A 13,129-nucleotide genomic window follows, 5' to 3' on the forward strand; every position below is an offset into this window, starting at 1 on the left:
CAGAACAACAGTCACTAGGCACATGTGGCTACTGAACTCTCACGATGTAGCACTATGCCTGAAGACTTAATTCATCATTGCCTAACTTTATTTTGGATTTGTGCAGACTGGGCAAACAGCTCAGGCAATGCAGTGCCTGTCACACAGCACAAGGTGCATCCACATGTGGTCACCAGAACCCAAGTCTCCAAGTCTGGCACGTTGGCACATGCTTGTAAACTCAGAATGGCCACTGGAGAGGCAGAGGTAGGATCCTTGGGGCTCATTGGTCATCTGGCCTAAGGGACAAGTGCCAAGCCATCCAGAAACCTTTCCTCAAATAGCATAGAACCTGTGCCTGAGGAGCGACGCTGAAGGACACACATGCACATATATCCACCTGCACGTGTGCATACATGAACCCACAAACACACAAGTATGCACACACATGCACATGAAATATACAAGCGACTTTGTAGCTAGTGGATTCCATCTTGGACAGCACAAGTAAGTAACAGAATTAGAAATAATTTTGTTTACATTTGAGTCTTGTTTTCTGGGTGAGGTTTCTGACTGCTTGTTTGCTTGTTTGGAGCAGGCTCATGTTGTCTCTACTGGCATGCTGAGATTACAACACCCACCCTCAGACCCAGCCCTTTTATGTGACTTAAACTTTATTTCAGCAGTGATGATGTTTTTCAAAACAAAACAAACCAGAAAACAATAAGAAAGGAAAACAGGCTGTTTGCCTTCATTTAAAACATTTGCTAAAGGATGGAGTGTGCTGGGTTGCCAAGATTAGGAACTCCAACGGACATAGCAATGGGAGAGGCAGTAGAGTCCAAAGTCTCTTAAAACAAAATCTGTGGTCTTCAGTGCACGACGTAGGGGCTGCACCATCTCTGGAATCAGGGAGAAGACACTTTAAGTATCAACATGGATTTCTGAAGTGAAGTGATCAGCAAATAGGATCAACAAGGACCTCCATAACCTGACGGGTGGAAAAGCCAAACTGGGCCTCAGCTAGAGCAGATGTTAGACCGAACCCAACCCAGTTCAAAAGGAGCTGGAGCACTTACAGCAACTGTTCAAAAGGAGGTGGAGCTCTTACAGCCACAACTGTGCCAGAAGTGAGATATTTTTATTGACTTAATATTGTAAATTTTCAGCATACAAAGTAATCAAGTCTATTTACAATTCTTACATAATGTACATTTTAGAATAACTATAAAGATAATGTACTTTGTTCCATTTACAATGACAAACTACAGTAAAACTACATTCATTAATTAGATACAAATTCTCTACACACTAATAAAAAGCAATGGAGTGTTGGTTATACATTCTTACAATCCTTTTCACAGGTAGCAGGAAATAGTACATGTGATCAGCCTTGATGACCGGAATGATCCAGAAATTTCACAGAGCAAAGTAAACATATATTTTAAAGGAACTTGTCATTTCCAAGAGCTAACCTTCAGCCTTCGGGTAAAATGGTGCTAAAAATCTCGATAACACAGCAAGCTTTCCCTGTTAAAAATTAATTAATACCCCAAATAAGGTTGGGGGATGAGATAGATCTAGAAAATAAGATAGTGAGAAGATCAATACGAAGAAAAATTGTATTTAATTGAATCTTTCTTTGTCCACATGATCCCCCTCTATGTAAACAGAAGAAGATACCCACAACAGTCCCCCTGAGAGGTGGCAGGACTCAGCCAGGTGGAAGCCAGCCCCCTTTTTATAATTGTGTTTCATTAGAAAACATTACAGGGTAATAAATGGTGAGTTTAACTTTTTAAGATTTTCCTCTTATTTTTGTATTGTAAAAAAAAAATGTAGACGTTTCTACAATTTGATGCTTTCAAATTCCAATCTATTCCTTTAAACTCCACAATGAGGTTCTCCAGAGTATCTGAAGTCTCTTGTCAAAGACAGGGAAAGCTGCTGACTTACAGCGATGCCGCATCCTTTCAGGACACGGATGCTTTGGAAGCATACGGCAGACCTGGGTCATGGTCGGCTCTGCCTCCAACGAGTGATGCAAGTGACCATCTCTGCAAAACAAGAAGGGCAGGCTGGGAATGGAGACACAGACAAGGCTGACAGGCACAGACCGTGGGCTCAGGAGACAAAGGGTGACAGGAAGTCCAGCCTAAGTCATAACATGCACAAAGGGGAGTTTACGGTTCCCTTTGCTTCATCATTCACTTTCTCAGTGCCCTGGATCCAAGAAGGAACATGAACTGAAGTTATTATGGATACAGGGTTTCATTTAAAAAAAAAATACACATTTTCTAGTCCTGCTAATGGTCAAAATGCAACCACACAAAGAGTTAATTTAAATGGGTGATCTAGGAATGTCCAATTACTCAAAGTGGGTAGCAGTTTAGTTTTAAACACAGCTTGGCTTGTAATCATACCTAATATGCAGACAATTTTACTTTTAAATACTGCTAACATGATCACAAATTTAAGTTTTGTAAAATGTGAACATATCTATTTTTCCCCCAAATGCACCTTTGATGCACTAAAGAGTAAGTTGCAAGCTGTATTAGTTTGGGGGAAGTAAATGCCAGAATTCACTAAACTACAACGAACACCAGCGTCAATTAGTTAACCCTGTAATGCTGGAATTAATCTTTGAGGTCTGTGTTAAAAATAAATTTGAAATTTTGGAAATCTTAAACGTGCGATGCAATGAAGCCTGGTGAACGGCTGCTGCTCGGTCACCTTTATCATCTACAGCCACGGTAAAGCTGCGCTTAACGCACCCTTCAGAGCGCCTCTATTCTTATTCATCAGTGAGAGCATGAAAAAGAACAGATGAATAATAAAGAATGAAACTATTATCAGCATGTCCGTCCTGGAGAGACAGCAGGGCAGTCAGAACAAGCAGCCTGAGTGTCTGGCTGGCACTGTGTGTGTTCATCTCTCTAATGTGTGGACCGGAATACTGCCACATGCTACAGAAAGCTATCAGTGAGCACAAGCAGAACTCACCTCCTTTGAAACTATTCATTAAAAGCCTCGCTACACTCCAGTCCTTTCTCTCATCCAATTTGTCAGTACATTGAGAAAATGAAGTAAGCCACAGCAATGTAGTGTTGTACTGCTAGCCTCTACACAGTACTAAGTGATGTAGCTAAATCTGAATTCTAAAGATATTCAGAACCATCATAATCTTTAAGGCATTTCACTTGAATCTTTAAGGCTTTAAAAAAAAAAAAACACTCTCGTCATTATAGGGCAGAAGACACTACTGACAGCCACAGCGGGGAGGCAGCAGGTCTGGGGGAACTGCCCCAAGCAGCAGAACCAAAGAGAGCCCCACCTGCACCTTCACACAGGAGGCAGGAGCTCCAGGAGCAACCAAGGAACCCCTTGGAGGAGGTGGGCTTTCTTCCCTATCTTTAACCTGGTTCTCTTCTTTGATCATGTTTTAGGACAACACATTTCAAAGTACATACCAATTAAAATATCACACATGAGACAGTTTGCCTTTATCTAAATGCCTACAAGGCCAGAGGACCTGCAAGTCTGAGGGGAGACAGCAAAGACAAAATCCTTTCAGCCTGTGGAGGTTTGCACTTCCTCAGAAACAAATCACAAAAGAGTTTTATCCTTAATGTGTGGTGGCTTATGAAATAAGCATCGTATGCTTGCAACTCGGTCCAACTATGGGACCCAATCTGGGTGGCAAATTTATTTCAATATAACTTCTACTTAGACTCTGATTTTATATTTAATTCAAGTAAAGCTCTATGTACTGTGGGGAAAATGTTAAAGTTTTTACTAATTAACTATAATTTTCCATACATTTCAAATGTTTCTGTGAAGCCGAGTATCAGTGCTCCTTACAAACAGCTTGTAAAGAGTGAGTATCATCAACAGTGCTGGCAATGGGCTACAAGGCAGCCGCTCCTGCATCCTGTCCTTCGACAAGACATCAACCAACCAATCAGAGGTGGGACTGGACAAACTATATCACATGTGCATAATTTTGGAACTCAAAATGACTTATTTCACTTAATTCTAAAGCTATATACAAGATACAATTTAAAAGAATGTATACTGTTGTATATAGTACACAAGATAAATGTAGAAAAAAATAAAAGAACTTTATTGCTGGTAAATTTTAGTATAAACAGGAAAAACAATTAGCTTTCGCTCCCATTCCATGGAGATTTTTCTTTCACCAGGAGTAACAACAGTAAAAAATATATATCTTAAAATGGATTAATTCTAAATATAAAAATGCCCTAAAATATTATCTTTGACATCACTGTGTTTTGAAGAAAGCCCAATGTTGCAATAGCCAACGTCTGAAATCCGGTTTTATTATAGTGACGATCTGTCAAGGTTTCAGGACATCAACCTGACAACAAAAGCTGAGCTAGGATTCTTGGGTGATTGAAGAAAGAAAATGGTAAGAGCTTCTTTCCACTGTAAGACGAAATGAATCTAAAGAGTAAAGTGTGGGCCACTCACACGGCAGCCGTGGTGCTGGGGACTCGGAGTGAGCGAGGGGCAAACTCACTGGGGGGCACCTCAGCTGAGCTACCAGAAAATGCACATACCTATGTCTGAACCACCGACTATTATAAGGACAGCTATAAAAAGACACATGCTCCAAGCAGGTAAGATAACAGGCTCCCACCTGATGCAGACTCTGTGACTGAATGTTCCTAGGGGAACCAGAGTCCCACCCACACACGGCAAGGATGGCGAGGTCTAGCAGTGTAGCACCTCAGAACTCAGAAATGCCTTTGATACAACTTTATATAAGAGTACAACCCACTGAAAAGACTTTTTTCTTAAATAAAAGATGAACTATAGAGGATTTCTCCCTTTCCCAATTATGAGAGATCTTGTTCTCATTTACAAAAATCCAAAATGAACAGGCACCGTTTTTCCAAACTATTCAATGTCTACCAAAATTAAGTGGAATTAAAGTAGTAAAAAAGGTGTGAGTTTCTGGTTGTACATGTTAAGAATTCACCAAATTTCATAGTTTCCCCCTGTTAAAAGGATCAGAACTTCTGTGAATCTTGCTGGAAACGATTGAGTTTCTCTGGATTATTGGATGCCATTTGAGAAAAATCACGAAAAATATCCTGGTAAGTTTCATCACCTGAATGAAAGGAAAATAAAGAAACTGTTAAAATGTATACAGTGCAGATATTAATGAAACAATGTTCAATTTTACTCATACAACTTTAAGACTCATTACATCTCATTAAGGTTTCGTTCCAATATTATTTTTTGAAGGAAAAAGGCCAGCTAACAACAATGCCAGAAAAGTGTGTAAGAAAGGGAAGGCTGTACCTGAGAGAAGGGTCTCAGATGTGCCGCAGAGGGAAGCTCAGAGATAGAGAGGAGCGAGACGCAAGCGTTTGAAAGCAATGCGAAGAAACACAATCATTAGCACAGGAAAGAAGAGGGGTTATTTGAAATGAAGTAAACAGCATGTTTGATAAGAAAATACTGTCTTGGATAAAAGTTAAAGCCGGATACTAGTGAAGGTTCTGATGAACACCCGTTACTAAGGTGATGGGCTGCCTAGACATCAGGCGGGACAAGCTTCATGCACTATCATCAACCAGGAGCACTTTACACTGAAATAGTTGTTTGTAAAAAGTAGTTCACACATGCTTCGAGGTTCAGAACTAATGTATCTGATCCACTGTTTACTAAACTCAGTAAATCAAAAGGGCAGAATGTAACCATGAAACCAGAGCTCCACGCCATCTCCTGACTTATGAGCAAGAATACTAAGCAAAACGGGACAGGAAACCTGCGAATCTGCTCACATGTGTGCACACTCAACACTCTTGCCGAGATGTACGTTAAGGACATGATAACAAACTGGACACAATTTCTCTTACTGAGGAACTATATACATACATACAGATTAACCCTCGAAGGAGAAATCTTGTTTTGGAATGATGCATTCCTCGAGACACCGCCTGCTCAGCATGACCTTGGTACAGACTCCTGGCATGCTTCTCTTCACTTTAGCATAAAACACTGTTTTGTGTGATTCTTGTCACCACATAGTTTTATCGTTCCCCTAAGACACCATGTGTCCCATTTAATGACAATCTTGTTACTAAGTTATTGTTAACAGTAGAGTAAACTTGGCAAGTCGTTGAAAACAAGATTGTGGAAGATACAAGTGTCATACCAAAAGCTAGAGAATTAGAAAACAACTGAGGGACAGATAAGTCTAGTAAAAAGACCTAAAAACATAACACATGGACTTTAATAAAACGAGGTTAGTACTCTTAACATTTAGTGCCTTTTAACATTTAGTCTATGCAAAAAGCAATATATGAGAATCCTGGGAATTTAATCGATACATGGAATAATTAGCTGAGTCCAATCAATCTACTTTAAAACGGGAAAGTGCAGTGAGAAGAGCCTCTCCCAGGCCAGCTGGAGGCCAGGAAAGGCTCGCTCACCACGACTGAAGCACACTAAAGGCTACTCCACTGTCCAGTTATGCACATGACAAATTACAGCCCATTCCTGGGCTTGGCCATCCTACTGGACGCAAAATAAACTGAGAGGAGCAGGAGCGCAACGTTAAATAACAGTTAACAAACCATACAAAATAGTTTAATTTTTTTCTCTTTGTAGATGTTGAATTAAAATATGTAAAATATTTATTGTAAACATTATAAATATTTTAAAATACTATTCAGATAGTCTAGAATTTTACTTTCCAAGAAAGTGTAAAGTGCAGATTATAATACAAAAATACCACATTGGTTTTACCATTCAACACCAGAAGTAACATAAAAGGCACGCATTATATATTAGGAAGAAACAGGAGGAGGATCTAGCAGACGCTGACACCAAGTCAGTCACAGGTAGCACCAGATGAGCGTTCTCAAGTATTACAACAGTACAATGGCAATATATGGCTTCTACATTCAGCGATGCATATTCTGTGTAACGAGCTGTTTTTCTGTATGATTTTCTAGTGTTTGATTTTAAATCACCTAGCACATATTATACAAGTACATCTTTAGTGGAACCATTCTACCATGCACAACTAACTCTAAGACCTTCCCGTCACTGGAGGAATGACACACGTTCTCGGAGGAGAGCGCCGCGGCGCTGTGATCGTCATTGGTCTCACGGACTGCAAACATTGAAGAGTTCATACACTACGAAGGGAAGTTTCTAGTTTCACACACACAACTTGGTAAATTCAGTTTTTTAAAGTTAATGATGCACTATTAGTATGCTACCTTCCTTAGACCTCAAAATGTGTTGTCAGAAGCAACAATCGTGATCTACTTAAAATAGCCAACACAAAGTGAACTTCATTAGCTAAACTTTAAGGAGAATTTTAATCACTTGAAAAATTTCCCAAGGCAAATCTAATTTGTCTGAACTAGAACACATAAACAAGATTCTGGGAGACATTATCCTAGAATCTTCCTATTAATACACTGAACAGCTCACTACAAAAATCAGCTAAGCATATTATTTAAATTACTAAACCACATTTTTTCCCATTCAGAAAGTTCAAGTGTTTTATGTGCCTGAACAATTCTGAAGTTTTAAAATATAGACTTCTGTGTTTCCACTGACAGTTTAAATTCACTTTTAGTTTTTGGTATTCAGACTATTCATCACGACAGCAGTTAGGCCGACTGAGAGGGTTCGGTGACCTCACTACTGAAACGAGTGTTCTCAGAAGAATGTGACACCCACCCTCTGTGACCACAGGCATCATCCTGTCCCACTAGTTGAGAGTATTTTCCTTCTAGAAATGATTGCAGAGGTTCCAGAAGCTACGGTTACATGACCAGAAGTGGCTCCCTAATGCAGTGACTGGCTGAGAGCCTGGTGACCCTGACCCAGAACTGGGATAGGAAGCACCTAACTGATGCCCGCCACTGAGAGCAATGTGTGTTATCTCTGACCTGGCCAGGCCTCCTAAGAGTTCTAGGCTGCTGAAAGAGAATCCACCTTCCTTTTAAAAGCTGTTTGCTCTTAATACAACTGTCCATGAAAAATGGGAGTCCACAGGGTTATAGATACTAAAGTTGAGAAATGAGGTTTCTTGGATATAAGTCCATGATTGTTAAGCATTATAACTGAGTCCTTTAAATAACAGGCCTGTCACTATCAACAGACTGACAATTGCTGTACCTACGATGTTTTTCCTTCCTATGGCTAGGAAGCCGTCAGGCAAAGTCTGCAGGCAAAGAGCTGCTGCTGGAACCAGGCACATCTGCTGTGCCAGGAAGGACTCAGACGGGAAGACGGGAAGAGAAGAACCAGAGAGCATGGGTGCTCACCACGCCACGTGCACACACCCCAACTAGTCACCTCAAACACTGGGCCCTAAAACTGACCTTCAACTCTAATTATTTTCAAGATATTTCTCAAATAGTTTCTTTTAATCTTATTTTTAACCTGGCATTGCTGGCAGAATTAATACTTTTTAACTTCTAAATTAAAATTTGAAGATGGTTCAAAAACGTTTTAAAGTGAGGCCTGTTTTCAGGTTTTCATTAAAGTTGAAAAAGAAATCTTCTCCTACTGATACCTGAAGCTCCCATCCTTACACACAACAGCACATGGACCACAGTGAAAGGGGCACCTGAGCACTCCTGGGTGACACAGAAGAAACTCAAGCCAACAGGAAGGTCCTGACCTTACAAGTTCCCACCTGCAGAGCAAGGGGACCACTGACTGCTGGCCTCTGACCTCTGGCTCACCAGCTGGGCAGGCATAGTGAAGCACCTTAAGGAAGGTGTAGCTAGCTTAACAGTTACTTTTACAGTTTCAGGAAAATGCAAATGTAACAACTTACAGCCTTACAGTTCAGGGCTGCCTCACGAATGCCATTTTCTTTGATCAATTTTTATTCAAAGTGCTTAAATGCAAAGGCCTCAGAACTGGCCTTGTAATACTATCATTTAAAGATATGTTACAAAATTAGAACTTATTTAAGAGCTAACATCCAACTCTGAAGCAAATGTGTGAAATCCAGAGTTAATGCTGAGTCTGACCCGTATTAGCACACTCGGTATCTCAGAGTATCCTGACTTGGCGGTACTGCGAGCCATAGGATTAAAGTACAACACCCTAGGGTTAGAAATATCTATCTGACCCAGGCCCTTTCTTCTTCCTTATTATATCAGGCCAAAAATAAATAGTAAATATAGTCCTCTGAGGAGAAAAAAACGGCCTCATACTGACACAGTTAGAGATGACTGTATCACATACTGACACAGTTAGAGATTACTATAGTTAAACTCAGTGGCTGAAGATAACAGAAAGTACAGAAATTTCAGAATATGCTTCAGCAGGAATGAGAGATGCTATCACCAGGCCACTTCAAAAATAATAATATAAATATTCATTTTCATAAAACAAATATATTTTTATAAAACAAATAAGCTCCTTGCAAAGTGAATGTCTTTCTGTAGGTACTTGAGTCATAAATTCCTGAAACGGTTAGTAATATGTGTATGAATATAAAGCAGATTAGAAACTCATACACTCAAATTCATGAACTGGAATGCATGTCGGTTTTTGTGCAGATGGCTACCCAGCATGTGTCCATCAAACAGAAGAGTTTTATCAACTTTTCTTCCTTTTCTTACACCATGACCCACAGGTGAAGATCACTCAAGACAAACACTGAGGTGATCATGAATTGACATCTTTCTAATAAGTCTACCTCGCCATCCGGTTCACAGAACACTGTTCTAAATATATCTACTTACCCCAGCAAATAGGGCACAGTTGCCCGGGGCAAAGCTATGGATAAAATTCAGCCTCTCTAACTAATTCTATACCCATTGTGGACTTCCAACTTACTGGTAAGTTTTTACTTTAAATCTTCAACTCCTTCTTAGATTGGAATACAAAACACATCAATAAACCTTTTCTTAGTATTTTCTACACTAACTTTTTATATACAAAACACATGGTGATTTGTTTTAGTTCCCTGAACACAATGTATAGAAATTCCCTGAATAACAAAAAGAAAACCATTTTGTTCTGTTCACTGGCCAGCTAATGAGAATCCTTTTGGAGGCTGCTCTCTGCTGCAGCGCGTGACAGCCTGGTGGTCAGCACACTCCCCATGGAATGCTCCTGGAAGACATCTGTACAGCAGACAAGGGCTCCAGCAGCCAGAACTGGCTGGATACAGTAAGTACGAGTGTACCGAAATAGAAACAGGAGTTTGTGGAAAGGCCCAGGATTAGCCACCCAGGAATTCAGTAAGTACAGTACAGAAGCTAACAGCTCACAATTTACAAGTACATTATAAAATCTCTATAATATCACATCAGTTAGCTAAGGAACTATGAGTCTTCCAATTGTAAACTGATAAATTCCTGAATGCACTTTTTATACTGCATTTCAGTATGATTGTTAGTAGAATATTGACCTGGCTGTCCATAAAGTCCTTCTGATTCCCGCATTTCCTCATTCATTCTTGCTAAGCGTAACCTAGAATGAAGAAGAAGAGCTCTTAGAGGAAGTCACACAAGTACACATGGACAAATGAGCTACATAGACAGTTAGTACATGTGCCGGTACAATTACTCCTTTACAGGCATCTGTCAGTGTAAAACTGTGCATTGGACCAGCAATCTGCAGTACAAAAACAACCATGTCTCACCTTCATTCATATAACCCTCATGAGCAAATAGTGAATGATTCTTATTTACGCTGGGTGCCCACAATCCTTTCAGGTTGCTTCCTCCAGTCTTCAGAGAATTCCTAGCTGCTACAACCACCTGCTGAAATTATTCCTTCTATAGTGGGGAAGTGATAGCCTGCCACAGTTCATTAGCATACCCCGAGTGAGATAGTTCTCAACACATAAGCAATGTGTTCCATCTAAATAATGGAATATATTTTGATATGTAAGCGCTGTAGTAAGTGACTAAGGGTTACCGAACTTTTCCCAGGGTTACCATACTGGTCATACATTCTTTGGGAGTTACTAACCCTCAAAATGGAAGACAGGCAACATTGGATTAAAAAAGCAAGTATTTCCTCTTTCTCTGAAAACAAAACTACACAACACGGAAGGTATTCTCTGTAGTGCTACCTGTCCCTCTAGGCCACCACACTGCCTGCAGCCTTGGCAGAGCCCTCACACTCTCTGTGTCTGCTGCTGACATCCCCCTTCCCCTCCCCTGCTGGCCATGTGAACTAAGGATGGCTTGTAAGTGTAGCTCTCTAAGCACGCTCTCTGTGTCCGCCGCTGACATCCCCCTTCCCCTCCCCTGCTGGCCACGTGAACTAAGGATGGCTCACAAGTGTTCCTTTGCTATGTGGACGCTCTGAAAGGGCTCTTGACTACTTGGCTTCAATTGTCAACTAAACATGGGCCAGAGTTACCTGGGGGAATCTCAAGTTGGGGGCTGTCTGGATCAGGCTGGCCTGTGTGCATGTTTGTAGGGTATTTTCTTGACTGCTGATTGATATAGGTGGCAACAGCCTTCACAGAAACAATAACCCCTCCCTGGTCTGAGTCTTATTGGCTAGAGATTTGGACAAGGTGGGACATCACAAGTCCAAAGGTCTCCGTGTAAGCTTAAGCAGTCTCAGGGCTTCTCTGAACTGAGAGCAGCATGGACAGGTGTGTTTCTAGACAAGAGGGGTCACCAAGTCTCAGCTTCCTTTAGCCTGAATGGAATGATCATGTGTGACTTAAAACCTGCTTCCATCAGCTTCATGAAATGAAGTACAGCTGACAATATCACATTTCTAAAAATAACCCAAACATTCAAAACCACGTATTTTGTATTAAAAATAATCATAAGTGGCCAAGAGTCCAGGCATTAGAGCAGAAATTCTATTATGAAGTTCTAGCTTTAACATTTATTAATTCCTCAAATTTTCGGAGGTGAGAGTCCTTGTTTAGAGAGCGAGGATAATAAGAATAATGTCTTCACAGAGTTACTGTGAGGGACAAGTGAACCTGTGCATCTTTGAATGCGTGCCACACCAGTGTACCCAGAGAAGCAGCATACAGAACATGGAGCTGAAAGCTCCCAGAGCTTGGTGTTTAATCTCAGCTCTTGGGAGGCAGAGGCAGGAGGACCTCTGGAGTTCAAGGCCAGCCTGGTCTACATACTGAGCTCCAGGACAGCCATGGCCATTTGTATAAGCCACATGCAGTACAGGAAGTACGTACAAAGGGGACACTTACAGGGTTACTATGTCAGCGTTGGCTGCTTCCACGGCGATACTCAGAGGGTCCTTCCCCTCCTCGTCAGTGGCATGTTGATTGGCACCTCGCTTGAGGAATAAGCACACTTGCCTGTTTAAAGGAACAGCATTTCTCAGATAGTATGAAGAGAAAAAATATCCATTTCAACTCCAAAAATAAAAAGTTCTACCTAACTTAAACAACACTTTATTAGAAAATTCTTAATGCATTCTACAACATTCAATGAACAAATTTCAATAATAAAAGATGACTGAGATCTTTACAAACCTCAAATATACTGGCTAGTTGTATCTGTACACTAGCCATACTGGTTAGCTGTATCTGTATACTAGCTACACTGGTTAGTTATAACTATACACTAGTTATCCTGGTTAGTTGTATCTGTACACTAGCTATACTGGTTAGTTTATAACTGTACACTAACTATACTGGTTAGTTTATAACTGTACACTGGCTATACTGGTTAGTTATAACTATATACTAGTCATACTGGTTAGTTATATCTGTACACTAATTATGTTGGTTGGTTTTATCTGTACACTAGCTATAGTAGCTAGTTATATCTGTACACTAGCTATACTGGTTAGTTTATAACTGTACATTAACTAGACTGGTTAGTTATATCTGTACATTAGCTATAATGGTTAGTTATTATCATCCACTTGACATACACTAGAGTCTCCTGGACAGTGGGAACCCTGGTTGAAAGCTGCCTCTCTCTGACTGGCCTGCCTTGATTGTTGACTGATGTGGAAGGGCCCTGCCCACTGTGGATGGTATTACCATAGGAAGGCAGGCAGGAAGGCAGGCAGGCCTGGGCTACATAAGAAGAAAGCAGCTGAGGGTTTGCATAAGAACACACACTGCTCATCCATCCACTTGTAACTCCAGCCCCAGGGGACCCAACACCGTTAGCCTCCTCAGATA

General features: G+C 40.7%; 1 protein-coding gene across 9 annotated transcripts in view; it reads right to left on the bottom strand.

Annotated features, from left to right (window-relative positions):
• Positions 1 to 4,079: 4,079 nt before the first annotated feature.
• The window catches only part of Acap2 (ArfGAP with coiled-coil, ankyrin repeat and PH domains 2), a 105,847-nt gene continuing 96,797 nt past the window's right edge, over positions 4,080 to 13,129 (bottom strand). For 7 of the 9 annotated variants that reach the window (XM_029470651.1, XM_029470652.1, XM_029470653.1 and 4 more), the window contains 3 exons: positions 12,182 to 12,292; positions 10,406 to 10,467; positions 4,080 to 5,113 (listed from right to left, as the gene is read on the bottom strand). In XM_029470651.1, the coding sequence (XP_029326511.1) occupies positions 5,013 to 5,113; positions 10,406 to 10,467; positions 12,182 to 12,292 (274 nt within the window). In that variant the 3' untranslated portion in view covers positions 4,080 to 5,012. Of the gene's footprint in view, positions 5,114 to 5,307; positions 10,468 to 12,181; positions 12,293 to 13,129 lie in introns of all 9 variants that reach the window. The other 2 variants (XR_003835141.1, XR_003835142.1) reach the window with 1 other exon arrangement.

The sequence above is a fragment of the Mus caroli genome, chromosome 16 (genome assembly GCF_900094665.2).
Source record: "Mus caroli chromosome 16, CAROLI_EIJ_v1.1, whole genome shotgun sequence".
NCBI classification, from domain to species: Eukaryota; Metazoa; Chordata; class Mammalia; order Rodentia; family Muridae; genus Mus; species Mus caroli.